General features: G+C 45.6%; 1 protein-coding gene across 6 annotated transcripts in view; it reads left to right on the top strand.

Moving 5' to 3' along the window:
- Positions 1 to 22,074, top strand: part of RALGDS (ral guanine nucleotide dissociation stimulator) — a 125,458-nt gene that overhangs the window by 57,837 nt on the left and 45,547 nt on the right. Inside the window, exon 1 of one of the 6 annotated variants that reach the window (XM_083160946.1) lies at positions 6,607 to 6,742. The exons of 4 other annotated variants lie outside the window; for them this stretch is intronic. In XM_083160946.1, coding sequence (XP_083017072.1) covers positions 6,737 to 6,742 — 6 coding nt within the window. In that variant the 5' untranslated portion in view covers positions 6,607 to 6,736. Of the gene's footprint in view, positions 1 to 6,606; positions 6,743 to 22,074 lie in introns of those variants that run through there. One more of the 6 variants, XM_083160949.1, reaches the window with a different exon arrangement.

Below are 22,074 nucleotides of genomic sequence, written 5' to 3'. Positions count from 1 at the left end.
GGTTACAAAGACAAAAACATGGACAGGAGGCCCACAGTCAAAGATTCTATTAATGGACCCTGGGTCAGGAGAACGAGCCCCCCAGAGACCTAGAAATGTGAGACCTCTTGTTTCAGAGCAGGGAGTATCTGCTTTCCAACTCACTTTACCGACATGAATAATAGCTGAATATCTCCTTTTATTTTTCATCCTGACCATTACAATGCTGCAACATCGTCAGTACCTCAGTGATCTGATACGCCATCGTGAGTGTGTCTCACCCTTCCACCAAACTATGTACTCCAAATTGTGAGACCCTTATATTGGCATGAACCACAGGGTGCAATTCAACCCAGTGTAAAGGCAGCAAAGACCAGTAACGTCAATAAATGTCCCTGGAATTTCTATCTGGTTCTCTTGACAAATTCCAGAAGGACCAATGGCTTGATGGGCTGGTAAGGCCCTAAAACCTGGTCAAGCAGCACCCCCACCTGATGCTTTGCACAGGCGGCATGCAGAGATGCGGTGTACTTGGGCACAGGCGCCTGGCAATTATGACACACGCCTGCTAGGTGTGGCCACAGTCTGTCTCTACCCACAACCCATAGAGGAACACAGGAATATCAGTGGTTTGGCTACCTTGGGCTAACACTGTGCAGGCCTCCTCCTCCAGTACCATTTCTTTTAATTCCTACCCCTCCCTACTTTATTTACCGCTGTGTCCATAGCAGTGAGTGATTGGGGGCTCCGTAAAGCGGACCCTTGAGAGTTGAATTTCTCCCCAGTATTATGACCTTGTTTCTGCACACAAAATGGCCGCCTTCGTTGTGAGGGAACAGGAACAGGTGCAACTTAAGCCACCTACTTTTCTCTACAGTGGCCTGTGTTTACTTCATCTCACAATGGAGGCTGCTAGATTCTTTATTCTGTCATGTGAACGTGGACTACAAGAAAAATATGCTAAAGAATGGGCTTTTCCATCACATTCCCTCCTGTTTTTTTGGGAATTTTTTTTTTCTTTTTTTTTTTAATCAGCAGTGCCGGGTAAATAGGAATCAACACGTGATTCATAAAGAGCAACAACAGGAGCTGACTGTATACTCCATGTGCCAGCCTGCGGCCAACACAAAACAGGGCTCCATTGTTCCATCTCTGCCAAACACCCCCTCCCCCTTTATCAGCAAAAACCAGAATCTGCGACAAACATTCCTGCACAATGACAGGTCCTGTGCTCATGATTGCGCTCGTGAACAATTGTGCGCTCAGCACTGAACACCAAAGAAATCTCGGTGACTGTTGCAACACGAGTCTGTACGACGCAACGGCAGATGCCACATATTAATAATACAACTATTTCCAGGGACATTTATTCGATGAATGTACATCGTATCGCATTGCGCATGTTATTTACGCAAATCTGGTGCCTCGTATGTGCTTTTATGCTGAGGTGCAGGAGCGAATGTCTCTTTCCGCAGAGCCTTTGTGCTAATAGAATTTGTACAGAGACGCTGCTGTGCACAAAAATAATCGCACCGTAGGACGCTTAGTTCAGAATCTCAGTGTGAACGTTACCACAGAAGAAAGACCACCAAACTGCATTCAAATTCTTTCTGCGTCTGCCGGCGGCAACCATCAGGATGCAAGAGCGGCGTGACCCAGATGCGTATGCAGACTAAAAACATCTGCCGCTTAGGTCCACAACAGCATCCACCTCGGCACTATGGCGGCTTTGGGCCTAATTCTGAAGACAGTGCAGTTTTCCTATCGGAGTATGGCCTCTTGTAGGAGAACCTTTGCGTCTTTGAATGAATCTGCTTTCGCAACACTCACAATCTGGCCTACTCAGAAATACCGACATATCTACAAAGACATTTCCGCGTGTTTGACCCCAACATTTAAAGCAGCACTATAATATTAAGAGGCTGGTGGGTTCTGAAGTCAAGCCAGCCAAGAGCAATGCCTTGTAAATCCCCCCCCCCCCCCCCCCGAATATACAACCGCTGTAACCGTTTTCATAGGCAACTTTTCCATCTCTTTTCTCCAGCTTCATGCCGGTTGGGTGCAGGTTTATCCACTCCCTACCTTTTCCTACCTGCAGCTCAACCCTGACCCTTTGACTGTCGACAGTGCTTGTGTCAACATCCATGACGACCCTAAGCATGTCTACCTATTTCAGCTATCGATCTAAGCCAGGATGACCTTCTGCAGTCAATATAATGCTTGCGTTGGGGCTCCTCCTACTCAGGGGCCCGTTTTAAACCTTGGGGGCCCGGCACAGATGTATCACTTTGTCACCAGGTCTCTTCTCCGCCTAACCCTTAATAGTAGACTTAAGCTTGAGATGCCAACTGTCAGTATTCCGACATCAACATTTTCAGTCTACTAACCAGTGACAGGATTCCGGTGCTGATGGTTCACTGTGAAGTCACAGATCACTCAGTGCAGGTCATTGTATAGAAGAGAAAGGAGTCTGATGCTTCACACACACACACACACACGGAAATTTACTAAGATGTGTATTCTACTTCACATGTGATGTTGCTATGGGCAACCAATCAGATCCTGTCTACTATCTTCTAGGGTGCTAAATAAATAAGAAGTAGATTCTGATTGGTTGCCCCTAGCAACATCACATGAAGTAGAATACACATCTTAGTAAATTTCCCCCATTGTTTTAAGTTACCAAGGGACAGAAATCATACATATAATTTTTGTCTAACGTGAACATTGACTCCATTATTATTATTACCTTTTATTTGTATGGCGCCACCAAGTGACCGCAGTGTTGTAGCGCCTTGCAAGGAAAATTACAGGTTGCGCGTGTCTCAGTCAATGTGTGTGTGTGTGTGTGTGTGTGTGTGTGTGTGTGTGTATCGGTGAGCACATGTGACTGTAATGTGCAGCAAGTTTCTGGATGGGAATGTATGATCTCTTTGTGGGTTATGATAAATGACGCTCAGTGACAGGTGTCTCATTGAGGCAGAGAGCGCAGCTTGGAATGTCTCCAGCAGAAGAATCCTGTTTTGGTATCTCAGCTCCAGGCTGTGTTCCTATCCCATGGAATCCCTGTTACTCTTCTCCCTTATACAGGACACGTAGCTCATGCTGTGCTATTTGCATAGTTGACAACATAGTAAAATAAGATCCAGGGACACTATGCTGTGGCAGAGTATTTAAGCGTAATGTGTGGTCCGTTCAAGTTTAGTTGGACTTGGTTACAATGTACTGTATTTTTTGATACATTTAAACACTAGGTGTCTTTGGTAAAGCTGGGTACACACTAGACTTTATGCCATACAATTCGACGGGTCTGACCGTCATAAAAGTCAAATTGTCTATTGTGTATCCACGGTGTCGCTAATGATGCACGTTCTTAAGAAATGCGGCATGGGACTGATGTGAATGTTCAATATTCTCTGTACAGCGCTGCGGAATATGTGTGCGCTATATAAATAACGTAATAAATAATACAGTACATTGAGGAAATTGAGGTTCCCTTTATAACAGGGATCACTGATCACAAATGTGGTGTCAGTTCCCCAAGGTGTAAATAGAGCATTTTCTTTTACCCCAAAATATATTAAGATACAGTACCCCAACATTACCCCTTGATTTGAAAGGAAGGAAATCATACAATTGTAGTACACACCGTACCCCCAGAAATGTATTGTATATCTGCTAGTACGGTACACAGCCTGGCAGCAATTGATGATGAGGATCACCATGTATGGCTGTGTGTCGGACATACATGGTAATCATCATCAATGGCTGCCAGGCTGTGTGTCGGACATACATGGTAATCATCATCAATGGCTGCCAGGCTGTGTGTGGTATAGCCATTGATAATGTGACAGGCACTATCATTGTCAGTATTACAGGATGATATAGTGACAGTCTGTGCAATGTTTTCCCCTAGACTAGAGATGGGTATACCCCATACTTGCCTACTTTTGAAAACTAATTTTTAGGGAGATTATAGTTGGTAATAGAATTTAGCAAGGCCCCCCATTGAGGGGGCATGTCATACTCCACCCACAGGGCGTGTCTAGTTCCATATATGGAGAGATTGTGAACGTGGCACCTATAAGCATGGGTGTGTACTGCTACATCTGAGAGGAATCTTCTAAAATGACTTAGATCCAAATGTAGATGAGCCCCAAAGCAGTCAGTAAGATATACTATACTTGTTAAAGTGCTGGGAAATGGTGCTGATGATTCAATGTAAATGTAACATGGTAATGTGGGCTAGGTGACATGAGGGAGATTGCTAGACTAATGAGGGAGAGAGGGAGATTGCTGTTATGTCAGGGAGTCTCCTGCAGAATGCAGGGGGGGAGGTAACTATGATGTAACAGTGTAATGTGGTCTAGGTGACATGAGGGAGATTGCTAGACTAATGAGGGAGAGAGGGAGATTGCTGTTATGTCAGGAAGTCTCCCGCAGAATGCAAGAGGGGAGGTAACTATGATGTAACAGTGTAATGTGGGCTAGGTGACATGAGGGAGATTGCTAGACTAATGAGGGAGAGAGGGAGATTGCTGCTATGTCAGGGAGTCTTCTGCAGAATGCAGATGGGGAGCTAACTATGATGTTACAGTGTAATGTGGGCTAGGTGAGATGAGGGAGATTGCTAGACTAATGATGGAGAGAGGGAGATTGCTGCTTTGTCAGGGAGTCTCCTGCAGTATGCAGGAGGGGAGGTAACTATGATGTAACAGTGTAATGTGGGCTAGGTGACATGAGGGAGATTGCTAGACTAATGAGGGAGAGAGGGAGATTGCTGTTATGTCAGGGAGTCTCCTGCAGAATGCAGGAGGGGAGGTAACTACGATGTAACAGTGTAATGTGGGCTAGGTGAGATGAGGGAGATTGCTAGACTAATAAGGGAGAGAGGGAGATTGCTACCATAGGTAACTATGGTATACCCTGACAGGAGCCTATAACCAGGCAAACTTAGCACCGCACCGGCAGTACAGACTGCGCGCTGCCAAGATGGCGCAGCAACCAGTCAACTCTACTGAAGAAGCTGGCGGACTTGGAGGTGGGGCCCGGGGTATCACACAGGGAAGCATGTTATACACAAGGACCTAAGGCAGTGCAATACACTACAGTAACACACACAGCCTACACTGCACTGCGTCAGGTCCTTGTACACTACAGTACTGTAACACACAGCCCGCACTGCGCCAGGTCCATGTACACTACAGTACTGTAAAAAACAGCCCGCACTGCACTACGTCAGGTCCTTATACACTACAGTACTGTAACACACACAGCCTGCACTGCACTGCTTCAGGTCCTTGTACACTACAGTACTGTAACACACAGCCTGCACTTCACTGCGTCGGGTCCTTGTACACTACGGTACTGTAACACACACAGCCTGCACTGCACTGCTTCAGGTCCTTGTACACTATGGTACTGTAACACACAGCCTGCACTGCTTCAGGTCCTTCTAAACTAGAGTACGGTAACACACAGCCTGCACTGCACTGCTTCAGGTCCTTGTACACTAAGGTACTGTAACACACAGCCTGCACTGCACTGCTTCAGGTCCTTGTACACTACAGTACTGTAACACACACAGCCGAGCATGTATATAGAATCTATATATTGATTCTATATGCAATTAAATGAATTTCCTGGGGGTAATGGACGGGCACACTGCCGCGACACTGCCGGGCATGTACTGTATATAGCTTCATATGCATGCCCGGCTATGTCTCGGCAGTGCGACCATTCATTACTCCCAGGAATTTAATTTTTACCCCATTTGGGGTAATTTACCCCTGTTCCCTGACCACTGATTTAAAGGGCACTTGTTGCTTTAGCATAGGATAGCCTACACTAAATATAGACTCAATTGCGGTCAACAGACAATAAGTCAACTACCAGTGAGTCAATGTGGTCAAGACAACTGTTTTTTTTTTTTCTCTCTCTCTGTGATTGTACTTTACCAAGCACATGGACTGGGATGGGTAGCCTGTGCCAAGGGGTAACACACTGTCGACCTTTTCATTGTCAATTTATTGTACCGCAACCATAAATCGGGCGATTATCGATACACTGCACATGCATACGGCTCACAGTACACATGCGCAAGGCTGTCCTGCAATGAACTCCTGCAACTTGTACCGTTTGCTGGTCATTCGCAATGTGATTGACAGGGAGTAGGAGTGTGGGGGGTGGAAATCCAAATGTTTTTTGGGAGTTCAAAGAAAAATACTGGACATACGGGAAAACGCAGGGGAGAGTGTGTGACACCAGCAGCAGGCCGGATGTGCCTGTATTTATCTCCGAGTCCTGGGCTCCCCAGCGGCTGCGATGATTCCTGCCCAGTGTAACAATCATTTGAATATATTTGCTCAGGTGCGAAAATGAATTTCACTGGAGCAGGGCGGCCGATGAAATCATGTCTGAATCAGGCCCCTGTGTGTCTGTAAGAAGTCGCCGTTTTCTTAGTACTAAACAAACTGTACAAAACCTCCAGTCTCACATTGGGGCCTTGAGCTGCTGTAAATGGTGTAGCGGGCCAAATGCTGGAGGACTAGGCCCGCAAATACAGGGAGAGTGGGTTAACTTTCTCTCGTCCTCCCTGTTGCTGCGTGGGTGGAACTGTAGAAAACATCCCTGTACAGAGAGTGAGCTCCTTGCCTCAATCACTGCCAGGCAGCTGGGAAGAGTCTGAGGGTTCCTGGGACTATTCTGCCGCAGGACAAGAAGGAGCCCAAGCTGGAGTCCTGTATATACGCTTCTCATGAAGGCAAGTTGTGTGTGTGTGTGTGAGTGTGTGTGCGCAGCATGTTTATACACACAGGAGTAGGATCAAAGGTTTGGTTTCTGCACAGCAGATGAAAAGAAAGTAAAGTTGCGATGGTTTATCATACCTGCGGTCTCTGGCGTGGAATAATAATCTTCACCATTGAGGCAGATTTTCGGAACACTTCCATTATTGACAATATCTACCATATATATATATATATATATATATATATATATATATACCAGAGAAGATAGATATGTGTCCTAATACACTGTGGTTTCAGTCGCACCACACTGTCGCGCTCTGGTGTGCAGGGTCACTCACCGCACAAGTGTATCCGTCACAAAAAGAAGACATCTGACATTGCATATTGTACTGATCAGTTTTACGTGTGATACAGGACTTGTAATGTAAATCTGTGTGTGACTGATTCTGTATATAGGCCCGTACACAGCGGCTTAGTTTTGCCGTTTGAGCTGCTTTCAGCCCAGAAGTCGCCCAGTGTGTACAGCCCGGTGATGATTGGTGAGTGCTGATACGTGCTCCCACAGCATAGCTGGCCCCGCTTTGGGCAACGGGGGGCCAACTTTCTATAGCGTCCTGCTATGGAAAGCCGGGTTGGGATCATTTGGTCTGCAGCATGATGGTCGACACCATTAGGTCGACATGGGAGAAGGTCGACATGAGTCTAGGTCGACATGGGAAAAGGTCAAAAGGTCATTATTTGACAGGTCGTAAGTTCGACAGGTCATTAGTTCGACAATGGCTATGTCGACAGTCAAAAGGTCGACATGGGGGTTTTCACTGTTTTTTTTTTTACCTGAATGTCAACACAGTCGACATGGACACAGTTTCAAGTGCACCGCATCGCTCGCTATGCATTGGGCACACTATTTTATTCTCCCACCACACCCTAGTGGATGGTAGGGCATGAAATACCGCCTGTCGGCTCATGTTGGCTCAAAAAACTGTGAAAAACCCCATGTCGACCTTTTGACTGTCGACCTAGACATTGTCGAACTAATGACCTGTCAAACTAACGACCTGTCAAACTAATGACCTTTCGACCTAGAACCATGTCGACCATTTGATATGTCGACCTAGACCCATGTCGACCTTTTCCCATGTTGACCTAATGGTGTCGACCTAATGACTGTCAACCATCATGCTGTAGACCAGGCATGTCCAACGTTGGCCCACCAGATGTTGTGAAACTACACATCCCAGCATGCTTTGCCACAGTTTGCTATTAGAGAATGCTAAAACTATTGCAAAGCATGCTGGGATGTGTAGTTTCACAACATCTGGAGGACCAATGTTGGACATGCCTGCTGTAGACCAAATGACCGTATCCCGGAAAGCCATCCACCCTCGGGAAAATTCCTTAGACGGGTGAAAATCGCTAAGCCTGTATGGACCTTAAGGCGTGCTATAATACAGCGATTCCGTGGTTTACCGGCAATTGTGTATGTGTTCTAAAGTCGCAGCCCAAATGATTGCCTTGCCCTGATTGATTTAAGACTTTGAAATCTGAATCAGTGCTACTGATATGTAATAGGTGCTTAATACGGCCTACCTATAGTGGTGGAAGCACCCGTTTCGTGGTCTTCCATTCATTTCCACCAATTCACAGGTAACTATTTCCTATTGATTTAAAAACTTGAATGAACATGCTTTATAGCTCCGCCCCTTAGCCATGTTGTCGAAGCCCCGCCTCCCCATCACTGATGTAAACATTACCTGTAAATCCAGGCATAGCAACATCTGCATACATTATATTTTTAGTATCTGGGTGTTGGCAAAGGGGAACTTCTGGTATTTGCCAGCAATTGTAATACGGGATAATGCACTTGTACACAGTGGCGGATTCAGGGGGGGGGCACCCGGGCACGTGCCCCCCCGTCATTTATTTTGTAGCTGAGGACCAGGGCTTTCCAACGAGCCCAGCCCCGTGTCTCTAGCCCCCCGGGAACCGGAGATAACGCCTGGCAAAGCTGTAACGTTTTTTCCCCATAGGATAATATGGGACCCGTCAATTCCGACCCCCACCTGGTTCCGACGGCTGCCAGTTCCCGCCCTGGCATCAAAGAAGCTTGTGGTTGATCTCATTCAATTCCAAATCGCTGGGCCTTCAATATAATACCAGTCTGGTCCATATCGGTCAATCGGTTCCAGAGATATTGCGTGTAAACCAATTATTTTATTTTTGAAATGTAATTTCATGGCTGTTCATGTTCTTTGAGGGCAGATTACTCTGGAACCAAACGTTCCAGTTTCACAGGACCAAAATCATTCAAAGCCCACTCAAAAGTTCTTCAATATGATACTCATGAAAATGGGTCAGTTGCTTCCAAAGATATAGCCAGTTAAATGAGATAACTGGTTAAAGGGGGGGGGGGGGGGAGGGGTGGTTTTCTCTCCCCCTCACACCAGAAAATGCAGAGACTAGGCTGGTGTAAAAGGGGCCAAACTGGGAATGCATTTTCTGGTGTGAAAGGGGTATTATTTCAAATAGTCGGTACCTGCAGTGCTCTGAATACAGCCAGGCTCTGCCACTGTTAGTGGCTATCACTTCTGCCTGGCGGCAGCTGTCCCCCATTTACCGCGAGCATGTATTCCCCCTTAGCAATGAACATGTAATCCCACATGGCAACGAGCATGGAACCTCTGGCAATGAGCATGTAGATAAGCAGCATTTATGTAGCATAGTTTTTAATAGGCATTATGGTGTTTGGCATAATACATAATGGACATAATGGCGTGTAACTTAACGTGTAATGGACATTATGGTGTAAATGTTTAATGCGTGCCTTTGGTGGACAATGTCCCTGTTTATGAAGCGTATTGTGAATTTTGGCTTAATCTGTGTGGAATTATGTGAATTCTGGCTCAATCCGTGTGGCATTATGTGAATTTTGGCTCAATATATGTGGCATTATGTGAATTTTGTCTCAATCCGTGTGGTATTATGTTAATTTTGTCTCAATCCGTGTGGCAGTATGTGAATTTTGGCTCAATTCGTGTGGCAGTATGTGAATTTTGGCTCAATCCATGTGGCATTATGTGAATTTTGACTCAATCCATGTTGCATTATGTGAATTTTGGCTCAATCCGTGTGGTATTATGTGAATTTTGGCTCAATCCATGTGGCATTATGTGAATTTTGGCTCAATCCATGTGGCATTATGTGAATTTTGGCTCAATCCATGTGGCATTATGTGAATTTTGGCTCAATTTGTGTGGCAGTATGTGATATTTGACTCAATCCATGTTGCATTATGTGAATTTTGGCTCAATCCATGTGGCATTATGTGAATTTTGGCTCAATCCATTTGGCATTATGTGAATTTTGGCTCAATCCATTTGGCATTATGTGAATTTTGGCTCAATCCGTGTGGCATTATGTGAATTTTGGCTCAATCCGTGTGGCATTATTTGAATTTAGTTTCATTCCATTTGGCATCATGTGTAGGGGGAAGTATAAAGGGGTCTAGTATTTTGTTGCATAATGTGTAGAAGTTGTATATGGTGTTGTAGACTACACTCAAGGACACACCTCTGTTGAGTGGCCACACCCCTTTTCCGGAGCGCAGCTGCGGCGCACGTACAACTACATCCTTCGCTTTTGTTGCCATGGTGGGCCTGCAGACTTTAAATGCCAGGGCCTATTTTTAATCCCATTCCCACCCTCTCTCTGCCGCTCTCTTAGCATGTACACTGGCACCACTAACCCCCGCCCCTCCCCCACCTAAACCCTCTTTTATCATGGTGCCCCCCCTGTCATTTTATCCTGGATCCGCCCCTGCTTGTACAGCCGAATAGACACTGCCGCGCATTGCTGTGTACACAGGGGCCAATTCAGGGAAACCTACTAAGCGATTTTGGTGGTGAATTCCAAATCACTTCTCACAATCTCCCCATGAGTTCACGGCTTTAGATTTGGGTGGGGTGTGTTAAAACAGAAATCTAAATTGCAGTGTATTTACCCTGCACAGAAATCAAAATATCTCACCCAAAACTCAGTTTTTGATACATGCCCACAACGCTCCCATGATATTTCCACAAGTCCGGTTGGTTACATGCAATCGCATTATCAACACCCATTTACCCCCCAACTAAACACTTCTTCATGGAAAGACAGATCTGGTCAGTTCCAGACTCAGAATAGGACGTACAGTACATACGCATAAATTTGCGTGTGAGCATATGGTGTACGTACAAGAGCGCCATTTGCTTTAGTGGACATAGATTTGTGCGAATCAGAATCAGCCCACAATGCAATGGGCATGCACGATGACCAGAAGGCACACTGTTACTCATTGTGGCGTGACCAGGGACGGATATGTGTGATATTGCGCTAAATAAGGGAACGCGGCCATTTAATTTCCAAATAGCTATCCATACACGCTGGACATAGTCACCCCATGTGTTTGGACCTTAGGAAAGGCTGATCAGGTGTAGTCGAGACTGAGCCAAGTTTGGAAACATTATAATTTGTGAACTCATGGCAAACATCTGTAGACATAGAACCAGGCAGATTCTGTCATTTATAAAATGCTTAGGAAACCTCTCTTACTGAATGATTAATGAGAACAGAATTGATGTCGGCTTTTTATCAGAATGCGGAAACTCTTTATGTGGCACTGAAAAGGAGGCTTCAAAGAAACATTTTGTTGAATAAGTTACATAAGCTCTATAAAGTGATAGTGAAGTATGTTCTTCCTTTGTTGACGGGGAGCCATCTCATAAAATTGGTCAATCCCAGAACGCCCTTATTGTCTTCTGTTTATCTTAAGGGGCCTACACACGGGGCAATATCAGGGCATTTTCTAAGCGAACTCACTGGATTGCGTAGAAAATGCCCCTACGTCGCTATCGTCCTGCGATTAATATCCTGCATGATGTATAAGTCTAGTTAATCGCCAGTCACCGGAGACCACTGACCCTGACAGATTGCTCAGCACACAGCGCTGTCACATCGCTGTGCAGCGCTGTGTGCTGAGCGTTCTACATTGCTCAGACCGCTCAGCAGTGTCGCCCTGTGTGTAGGCCCCATGAATGTATTTCTTTGAGATTTCCCTACTGCCAGATTAACTGAAGTTCATGTTGCAGGTCTCCTCCTATGATTTCCCCCCAAAGCCTTATTAATGTGTTATAGGCAGAGCTATTGTGTTTTTGTTGCCCTTGAATACAACTTGTAGCTGCTCTGCTTTTTTGAGAAAAATCCTGAAAGAAGTAAAACATTAGTACAAGCTGTAGGAGAACATGTGCTGACCAGTAAGCTTAGGTTTGTTATGCTTTCAATTGACATTTTCACAACTCCAATCTTGTCATTAAGCGACTAGAATACTAATTAAGCAAATCATTTATTAACGGGAAAACTTTGCTGTTAAAAAGTATGAAACTCTCCTGTCGCTTTCATACATAATTGGCACAACGTGATATCAAAATGCTGCAGTGCTCGACAGAAAACAATACAAAGGAATTAAATCTGTTTCCAGAAATAGTACTTATAGACCGACCGCAGATCATGAGGGGTTTTGCATAACTTCTTAGCAAAGGTTGCAGCAGTTCCCTGTTTTAAGAATAAAACACAAAAGTCTTATTGCAAAATATCCAAAATAACCTGGGGTAACCCGTAAAATGTCTAAATATAACCAGCAACCAGGGCTGAAAGTGAAGATGCTTTCTTATGTCATCTCGGATTTTAATGCAAACCACGAAATACTGTGCAGAATTGGGCTCTTGTTTCACCCATCTCTGATACAGTTCCAGGTGGCTTCAACACACAAAATGTTTGTTGTATTATTTATTTTTAATATTGTAAAAAAAGACCCGACCCGGTATTGGGAACACGGTTCCACTCTGGGTCGGATCCGGGATTTTCTGCATTTACAACACGGTGCCGACCTGGAATATTCCCGGGCCGATACCGTTTACACTGCACACGAGTTCAGCGCTTGGAGATGACATCATCTCAAAGCCCCAGGACCACCGCTCTGGAACCGCCACGCTGGGGCCAAGCCCAGGTGCCCCAGCCTTGGTGCACCACCTAGCTCCCGAGGTGAATGGATGCAGCAACCTCCTCCCCGGCTCCGCTGCTGTCCGTACAGTATGGCAGACTACTGACCACAGGACGCTGCGGTCTAGAGGTCGGGCCCCCCCATTGGTGTAAACAGGAGCTGAGTCGAATGACCGGACATACCCGTTTACACTGACCCACCACCCGGGTCCTCCCCGTGTTCCACTCTAGTCAGGACCAGGGTAGGATTCGCAGGGAAATGTCAGTACCCCTTTTACACCAACGCTGGGTTTTTGCCTCGGAGTAAAAGGAGTATAACAAACATCTATAATTGTTGTTTCTGCAGTAATATCATCATGATCAGTCTACATTACAATAATACAATATACAACAATATACAGTGTATATATTATATACACATATACTGTATATTATACACGGTTACTTGTTACATATGACAGGCTGATTCCGTGACGTTACAATAATACAATCTACAACAATATACAGTGTATATATTATACGCACATATACTGTATATTATACACGGTTACTTGTTACATATGACCGGCTGATTCCGTGACGTTACAATAATACAATCTACAACAATATACAGTGTATATATTATACGCACATATACTGTATATTATACACGGTTACTTGTTACATATGACAGGCTGATTCCGTGACGTTACAATAATACAATAATACAATATACAGTGTATATATTATACACACATATACTGTATATTATACACGGTTACTTGTTACATATGACCGGCTGATTCCGTGAAGTTACAACCTGGCGTTTCTGTACCCGCAGATGCTCTTTGGCCTTAGATTGTTTTTTTCTGGATTTATTTTAAAGGGATACGGTCACTAGGACGACACTGTGAAGGTCGACGGGGCTTATGTTGACACATGAAATAGGTAGACATGGCTAAGGTCGACAATGGGAAGGTTGACAGTCAAAAGCTCGACATGGGTTTTTCAAAGTTTGCCCCCCAAAACAGGCGGCATTTCATACCCCACCATCCACTATGGCGCCGAGGGACAATAATATTAGTGTGCTGTGCACAGTGAGGCACCGTGCCCGAAGCATGGCGAGCGCAGCGGTGCACTGATTCGGTGTCCGTGTCGACTTATGTCAAATTTGGGTCCAAAATAATGTGAAAAACACGTCAACCTTTAGATTGACCTTCCCATTGTCAACCAAATGCTTTTGTCAACCTTAGCCATGTCAACCTATTTTATGTGTCGACCTTTAGTGGTCGACCTAAGGTATGAGGAGGAGGCCCGTGTGCACTTTCCTCTGTTCAGGTTCCCTCCTCCCTGCCGGCCGCAGCACCCCGTCACCCAGCGCACTACAGCACTCAGACTCTACTGCGTGTGGTACAGAACTCAGAAAAATGGTGCGGCGGACATTGTGCCATCGATTCCGGCAGCAATGCCACCTTCATCGCGAGACTCCGGAAAGGAAAGCATTCAAACATAGGTGCGGTGTGGGCTCCCCTGGGACTCGTGGGCCCCTGTGCACCGCACACATTGCACCCATTATAAATACGCCACTGGTCTGAAAGGCGCCCGCATCCCTTCTTTGACCTGAGCAGACAACCCAGCTTAGGTGTGAATGGTGCAACCTGGGAATTTACTCCCAGGTCAGATCTAGAAGCCTCTGATTGGCGTTTGGGGCTACCTGAAGGGGGCGGGCATACTGCTGCTGTCTGTTCTGTAATCGAAGCAGCCTAGCAACGGAGACTCCGCCCATTGTTCAAATGTCTGAGGGCTGGTGTATGACAGGTCTCAGACCCGGAAGTCTTATCGCAAGAGCTGTCCTTTGCGTTAATATTCGCATGTTAGTGCATACACGCATTGGCGAATTTAGGGGTCAGGCCGCCCCTAGGTACAACATTTTTGTGCCCCCCCCCCCCCCTATTTTAATGTAATCATATATGTATATACATTGATATTTATATATTTCATAAAAATGTAACTGTAGCCCACCTTAATATTTTTTTAAGCACTCTGGACTGCTCACTGTATGGAGGACCCGGAGAGAGGGAGGCACTTATTAGTACAGTGATTATTAGCACAGTGTCTCCGTCAGTCTCTCTCCAGCTCACACACTGTGACTGACTGAGCGCAGGGAGGATCTGTGCGCCGCTCAGCTGCTGGATACACAGCAGCCAATAGACTGTGTGTGTGTAGAGTAGCCAATGGGCGGGAGCGGCAGAAGTGAGCCTGAGCCATTTCCGGATGCGCAGGGGGACCGTTGGACCCATCCACTAAGCGGTGATGTAATGTGCATGGCAGAGTGGGTGGGCAGTGGCGGGTGACGAGCGGCGCTGCCGCCGACATATGATAATTCATGTTTGGGGTGGCACCGCTCGTCACTCGCCTATGCCCACCCGCTCTGCCATGCTGCTATTTACCAGAATGTCAGCCTGCCTGCCGCCCTTAATTGGTGCCGCCCTGAGGCCGGTGCCTCACGGGCCTAGGCACAAATCCGGCCCTGCATACACGATTATTATGAATGTGGTAGGCGGCGATGTTGGGTGGTGGATGTAAGAGCATCCCACCCCAAAGAGTTTGCTTTATCACCTTGATGATAGAATCAGAGTTAAATCATATACAATATGGCACTTATTACACAATATATCATCCCATTGGGTTAATATTGAGTGAAAAATAGCCATATTGCACTAGTGTATGGGGTCTGGGGACCTTAGAAGAGCAGTCTCTTTCCTCAGACCAGGCAGCTGTGTGCAGTGGGGCCGGGAGAAATTGCATATCCCCCCACATACACACACACACCTCCTGGCCTATCTGATCCCACACCCCATGCCCACCCCGGGGTTCGGAAGAGCTGTTGCTGCCCCTGTAAATAATGTGTATTTGTGTCCAATAGCGGAACTGTTTGCAGCTATTCATAGGCCACATTATTTTCTTAGCTTAATATTACCCAATGTTGACTCGGCAGAGCAGTTATTTTTTACTTAAGTGTCTGCTTCTTGCGCAATATTTGCCACTCTACAGTGTTATTAACTTGAAAAAGTCCATCTGATATTCCCGGAAGGGCTTCATGTAATTGTCCAGAATTATGTAATTAACAAAAACATTACCAATGTGGGGTACAGGGCTAGAACGGGCTGAGACCGCCTGCAGCTGTCCTTCTGTTGTAGGACTACAAATCCCAGTTTATGGATGGTATGGCAGGCTAGCACTGGTACCTCCACAATACACTACATAGGCCTACTGTACCTCTTCATTTTTGCTATTACTGTACACTGATATGGTTACAAAGCTTTTATGGCATCACAGGTTGTTGATAATCCGGCACCCTGGATCCCAGCACTTTGCCGGATAACCCGTTTTTGACTAATTATCAATGGCATTCCCTGCAGCGCAGGGGAGGACCCGCAACTGGTTTCCCCCACCACCACAGTGTGACTCCCCCCCTCCGCATGCGTCTCACCCACCACGGAACACCTTCGCCATGTCGGCTTAATGAATGTCGGCATTTTGAACGTGTCAGTATTTTGACTCATTCATATCTACTATTAGCTGTGACTCCTTTTATTGGCGGCCTCAAGTCCAGAGGTTCCCGGAAGTCACAGCAGCTGTGCCCATTGATATAAAATATTGATGATAAAGACCTGCCGGGAATGGAATTACATCTTTCAATCCCACCTACTAAAAATAATCAGATTACTGCAGAGGAAGGGCCTGGTTAGGACCCTCGGTGGCCTTGTGCCAGATACTCCCATAGCCCATTCTACCCCCTCAATTTGTTATAAAGCACTCATGAAATGGCTATATAATCCTTCAGGCGGTTATTTTGGTTCACTCTTTCTGGCAAGTTCCTACTTAGATGGACAAAACCATGTGCACTGCAGGTGGGGCAGATATAACAGGTGCTGATAGAATTAGATTAGGGTGGGGTTTACTTAAACTTCACTTAAGTGAGATCTGTATTTCAGTGTAAAAATAAAGCAGTCAATATTTTTCCTGCACAAAAACAAAATAACTCGCCCAAATCTAATTCTCTCTGCACGTTACATCTGCCCCACCTGCAGTGCACATGGTTTTGTCCATCTAAGAAGGAATTTGTCAGAAAGAGTGAACCAAGATAACCCCCTTAGGTTTGCCAGTGGGTGACCCAGTTCCAGAGAGGTGAGTGCAGTGCTGGTGTGCAGGAGAGAGCTGACTCGCCGGACGCCACTTGTTGTATCGGGACAGATATGAAGCCATTTAGTGATCGGTCACTATTGTACGTGTGCTTTCACAGCAGGATCCCGCGTACGGTGACACACTGTACATCACACACAGTCGGACACATTTGCATGAGCCAGACACATGTTTAACATAGTTTTGCTTTGTCATGTATTGGTAATTAACGGGAAGGAGTATTATGTGATTAATATTTTAATGAGCTAATTAATATTCAGGAATAATGCTCCATAAATTGTGCTAATTCCTAATGTATGCAGAATTTATTTGCATGTAGAGATATTGGATATACTGTCCGGAATAATTGGGACTATATCGCACCATAAATTGGGCTAATCCAGACGCTCATAATGATAATGTATGCAGATTTGCATATAGAGGAATTGTATCTTCTGTACGTAATAATTGGGACATCCGGATAAGGTGACTGTAATTTGGAGCGTCATACCTAAAATGAACTAATTTACATACATTACAATGCTGCTGGCACTCCTCTCATTGGCAGCGAGCTGTACAAGTGGTTGCTATGGGGGGAAGGAGCCGTATCCGTGCCAATATCTGCGCTGATACCGCTTCTCCCAGGAAAGAGGAGAAGTGCGGCCCTGTCATTATCAGTCCTACTATCTACAACAGGCATGTCCAACGTTGGCCCTCCAGATGTTTTGAAACTACACATCCCAGCATGCTTTGCAATAATTTTAGCATTCTCTAATAGCAAAACTGTGGCAAAGCATGCTGGGATGTGTAGTTTCACAACATCTGGAGGGCCAACGTTGGACATGCCTGATCTACAAGATCCCATGCTGGTGGCAGGAGGCAATATATGATCAGTAGTGCTGACTGTTCTGTAACCTGCAGCTTCCAGTGTCAATGTCATTGCCCATACACCTCAGCAGGGACCACAATGTCCCCGACTCCGAGCTGCCCGTGAGATCTCGCCCATGCCCAGTGAGCCGGCAGGAAGAGAGACACAGCACGTCAGCATTAGGTACCATATAGTTCCCAGACAGTAAGTGCAGTTGATACCATGTGACCAATGGAACGGACCATGTGACCGGCGATGGTCACTATCCACACCACCGCTGTTTGCCTTTATTAATCAGGTGGCGAGCGAAGCAGTGTGCAGGGCTGAATTGGGCCCGATGTTTCTGTATGACACTATAGAGCAGTAGTAATGAACTTTTTAGTCATTTTCTGGTATTTGGAGATTTTTGTGGAAAATGTAATTCTAGATGAAAGATCCCCAAATCCTTCATAGGGATTGGAAGGCCCATTGCCAGGGAAAGGACAGCCTGTGGTACATTATAGTCTTCAAGGAGATTTTTTGGTAAATGAACGATTTTATCAATCAGGTTCATCAGGACAAAGGGCCAGATTCTCTATGCTTCAAAAGTGATAAAATGGAGAGTGAGCCAATCAGCTCCTACCTGTCATTTTTCAAACACAGTCTATGACATGGCAGGTGGGAGCTGATTGGCTGGTTGTTATCACTCTCCATTTTATCACTTTTGAAGCTTAGAGAATCTAGCCCAAAGGCTGGCAAATGTTAGTGTCAAGTTGACCTCAAAAGTTCGACATGGAAAAAAAGGTCGACACCAGGAAAAGGTCGACATGCGGGTTTTTTTTTCGGTTTCTCGGATGTTCACTTTTCTCTTGTAACACATGGACCCCCAATTAGTATACCACGTCCCTCGCTCTGCTATAGGGCCTGATTCAGACTGGGCATTCCCCTGCTGCCGCACTCTGCCCGCCCCCATTCCGACCCTCAACGGCTCGGCGAGTGTTTGCTCCGGGGGGTTTGTGCACCATCGACCACGGGGCCGAATTCGGACACAAGCGAACGGGTCTGAATTGACTTCGTAGTCCATAGTCCGCATGGACTGATTCTGATTCTCTTACCATATTACATTTCACCCTTTCTCTCACTCATTTGGGGGGGGGATGTAATCGGGTGAGAGAATCAGAAAGTGAGAGATTTGGGAAGAAATCTACAGTTTTTTTTTTTTTTTGAAAGCAGCAATCATCTACACGGCAAAAATTAGTGTGATTTTTTTTGTATGTAAATGATTGCCAATTTAGAAAAAAACAAACTTAGATTTCTTACCAAATCTCTCACTTTTTGATTCTCTCACCCTATTACATTCCCCCCCCATTATGTTCAACCCAAATATAATTAGTTATTTCCCTCATTCCATGTTCCATGGAAAGCTGGCACATAAAGTAAGAAAAAAACATGCAGAATCCCTATAGGAAGGAACCAATCGTTTGTTTACTGTCACTGGCCCAGATTAAAATGGAGAGTGATAAACAGCCAGCCAATCAGCTCCTGTCTGACATTTTCAAACACAGTCTGTGACATGGCAGGTAGGAGCTGATTGGTTGGCTGTTTATCACTCTCCATTTTATCACTTTTGAAGTTTAGAGAATCTGGCCCACTGCCTGTTGCTATAGGTTGCAGCACCTCACACTAGCAACTGCTCGGAAACTTCTCGCACTGCTGTAATTCCGCTCTCTTTGTTTGGCCCCAGATGTCACCTGTGCAGCTGCTTACATTAGTGCCCTGCGTTCCCTCTCCTCTCTCTGTTCCATGCCTCTGGTATAAAAGAACAAGATACAAATTGTTCCACGACGATGCCTGACTCACCTTTACCTGCAATGGACATTTATAAGCCCTCTGTTTATTGGATGAGTTAGATAATTGTGAGAAGACAGTTTATATGACACCGCGAGTACTTACTTGCGGTGACTTAAACTGTTCTGGAATTTCACCCCTGGTTTATCTCATTATATAAACATGACGATGAGAGTCATACATGTCTTCTCAGCTAAGGTTTCATGCACGTGCGGGTACAAAACATGGGACGCTCCTGTTTGTCTCACTGAAGAGTTCCGTTCCCTTTAGACACTTAACTTAAACAAATAAACACCTTCACTTAATACCCTTCATTTAGCAATACCCCTGTAATTACACTGTACAACCGCACTTGTGTGAACAAAGGAGGACATTCCGGTTGGCTCACTAAGAAGCGTTAGTTCCCTGCATAGCCAGCCTTGTAACACCGCCCGCCAGGCATTTGAATTCACTTTTTGGTGTCGATACCTAAGTATATGGACCCCCAACTAGTGAACCACTTCACTTGCCTTGTTCCAGGCCTGGTGCCTCCCTGCACTACCGCTGTGCTTGGCACACTTTACCTTTACCAATTGGAATACATGTGGGTGGTAAAGTAGGAAAAAGTTAGAAAAAAAGACAAATAATTGTCAGAAACTCCTGTCGACCATAGATATGTCCACCTTTTGTCTGTCAGCCGTGTATTTGTAGAAATATGGTATTGACCTATTGACTGTCAACCTACCATCTGGATCCCAGTGTCATTGAGAGGGCAGGGAAGCGGGTACTGTTTACCCAGGCCCTGGTCCTGCTTCCCCCTCCCCTGTTGCAGGGAGCCAGGCAGTGGGGAGAGAGATGACAGGCCGACGCAGCACAGCCTCTCTCCCCAGCGCAGCACACGTTGCGATCAGGTTCCGTCCTTCATTAGTATCGATATCAGCAAGTTTAATATGCAACACATCAAACCTGGCTAGGACTTGTGAATAGGATGGATAGATTTGCCTATCTCCGTTTGGGTTTAATTTTGTTAATCCCATAATACAGTACAAAGGATTTCTATGGCTGTTTATGTGTCAGGTTAATCTGCAGTTTCTCTTTGTGTTACTACATAATGAACTTGTACAAAATAACAACAGCAACACTTTAAGACTATCAGCCAGATCAGAAAGTGATTATAAGGATCCTCCGCGTGAGGCCACTTCCAGCTGTTCCCTCCTCCATCTTTCCAATGAAAATAAACCACTGAAGTGAGAGGTCTGACTCAGTATCACAATGTTATTTTGTAATTAGTCGCTATTATGTTTTGTTTATGTTTGTGAGTGCTCCTGAACATGTAGGCACATACTGCTTTGACCTCCTAAAAGGGTAACTGCCGCTCTATACTGTCCCCCATCAATCCCCCCAACCCCCCACCCAAATGTAGATTTTCTAGTGGCTGATACTACTGTTGACAATAATGCTGAAAAACTGCAGAGCTAAGAAGTTTATGATGACATTAAAAATCCCAGCCGCTGGATTGGCTGAGGGACAGGGCTGCTTTCCCGGGAACTTCCTGTTTTGTCCACATTCCACAGCGGATCACCACAGAGCAACAGCTCAGCACTTTTCGGAAATATTAAGGAAAGAGAGCTAGAACCCAACATCTTTTCAGTATATTTTTCTTGGCGTGAGTCTTGTGACTCCATTCTAAGCTGCTGATCTTTCTATTGAATTAGAATTTTATGGTGACCCTTCAACCTCCGGCACTTAGCACTTCAATAACCTGTATCCCATAACATATGTTTTCTTACGTTTATAGGTAAAACATGTGGGATAGCGCTCATTCACATACCAGCAACATACAGTGGAGACAGCAGTTGTGTAGGCCATTGTGTAGGCCTTTCAGGTCACCAGGAGGTAGTGATACCTAAAGGTTTCCCTCCAGGACAGTTCCTGTAAGGGAGATGAGGCCGATCACTGTGGGAGTTAAGCTGGGTACACATCTATACAATCCCTGTTTTCTTGCGACCGTTCGGCCGACCCCAGCTCCGTCGGACCGTCCAGAAACACCAGCCGATACGCGTGTACACACCTGTACAATTTACTTGCGACCTCCGATGTACTCCCGTCCAAAGAGTCTCAAGAAAAAGATTGTACCACCGTACACACTCTCTCGATTTGGGCTTTTGACACGATATATATAAACATAATTATCATAATGGGCTCGGTTAAGGGCATACCAAAACAAAGAGGCGTGAGTACAGAACCTAAACAAAAGTGACGGGTTACGCGTCTTAAAAGCCGGCAGGGTGACTAGGGACAGATACGGCAAAGTGCCTAGGTAGTCGCTTTCCGCATCTTTATAGCAGCCGGCAGTGTGACTAGGGACAGATACGGCAAAGTGACTAGGTAGTCGCTTTCCGCATCTTTATAGTAGGGACAGGTATTTCACCTTGCTGTCACTGCCCTGCACTTTCTGCGACAGCACCGTGA

The sequence above is a fragment of the Crinia signifera genome, chromosome 9, assembly GCF_055691185.1.
Source record: "Crinia signifera chromosome 9, ASM5569118v1, whole genome shotgun sequence".
Lineage (NCBI taxonomy): Eukaryota > Metazoa > Chordata > Amphibia > Anura > Myobatrachidae > Crinia > Crinia signifera.
The sequence above is the reverse complement of the archived record's forward strand: the minus strand, read 5'-3'. Positions and strand labels throughout refer to the sequence as shown.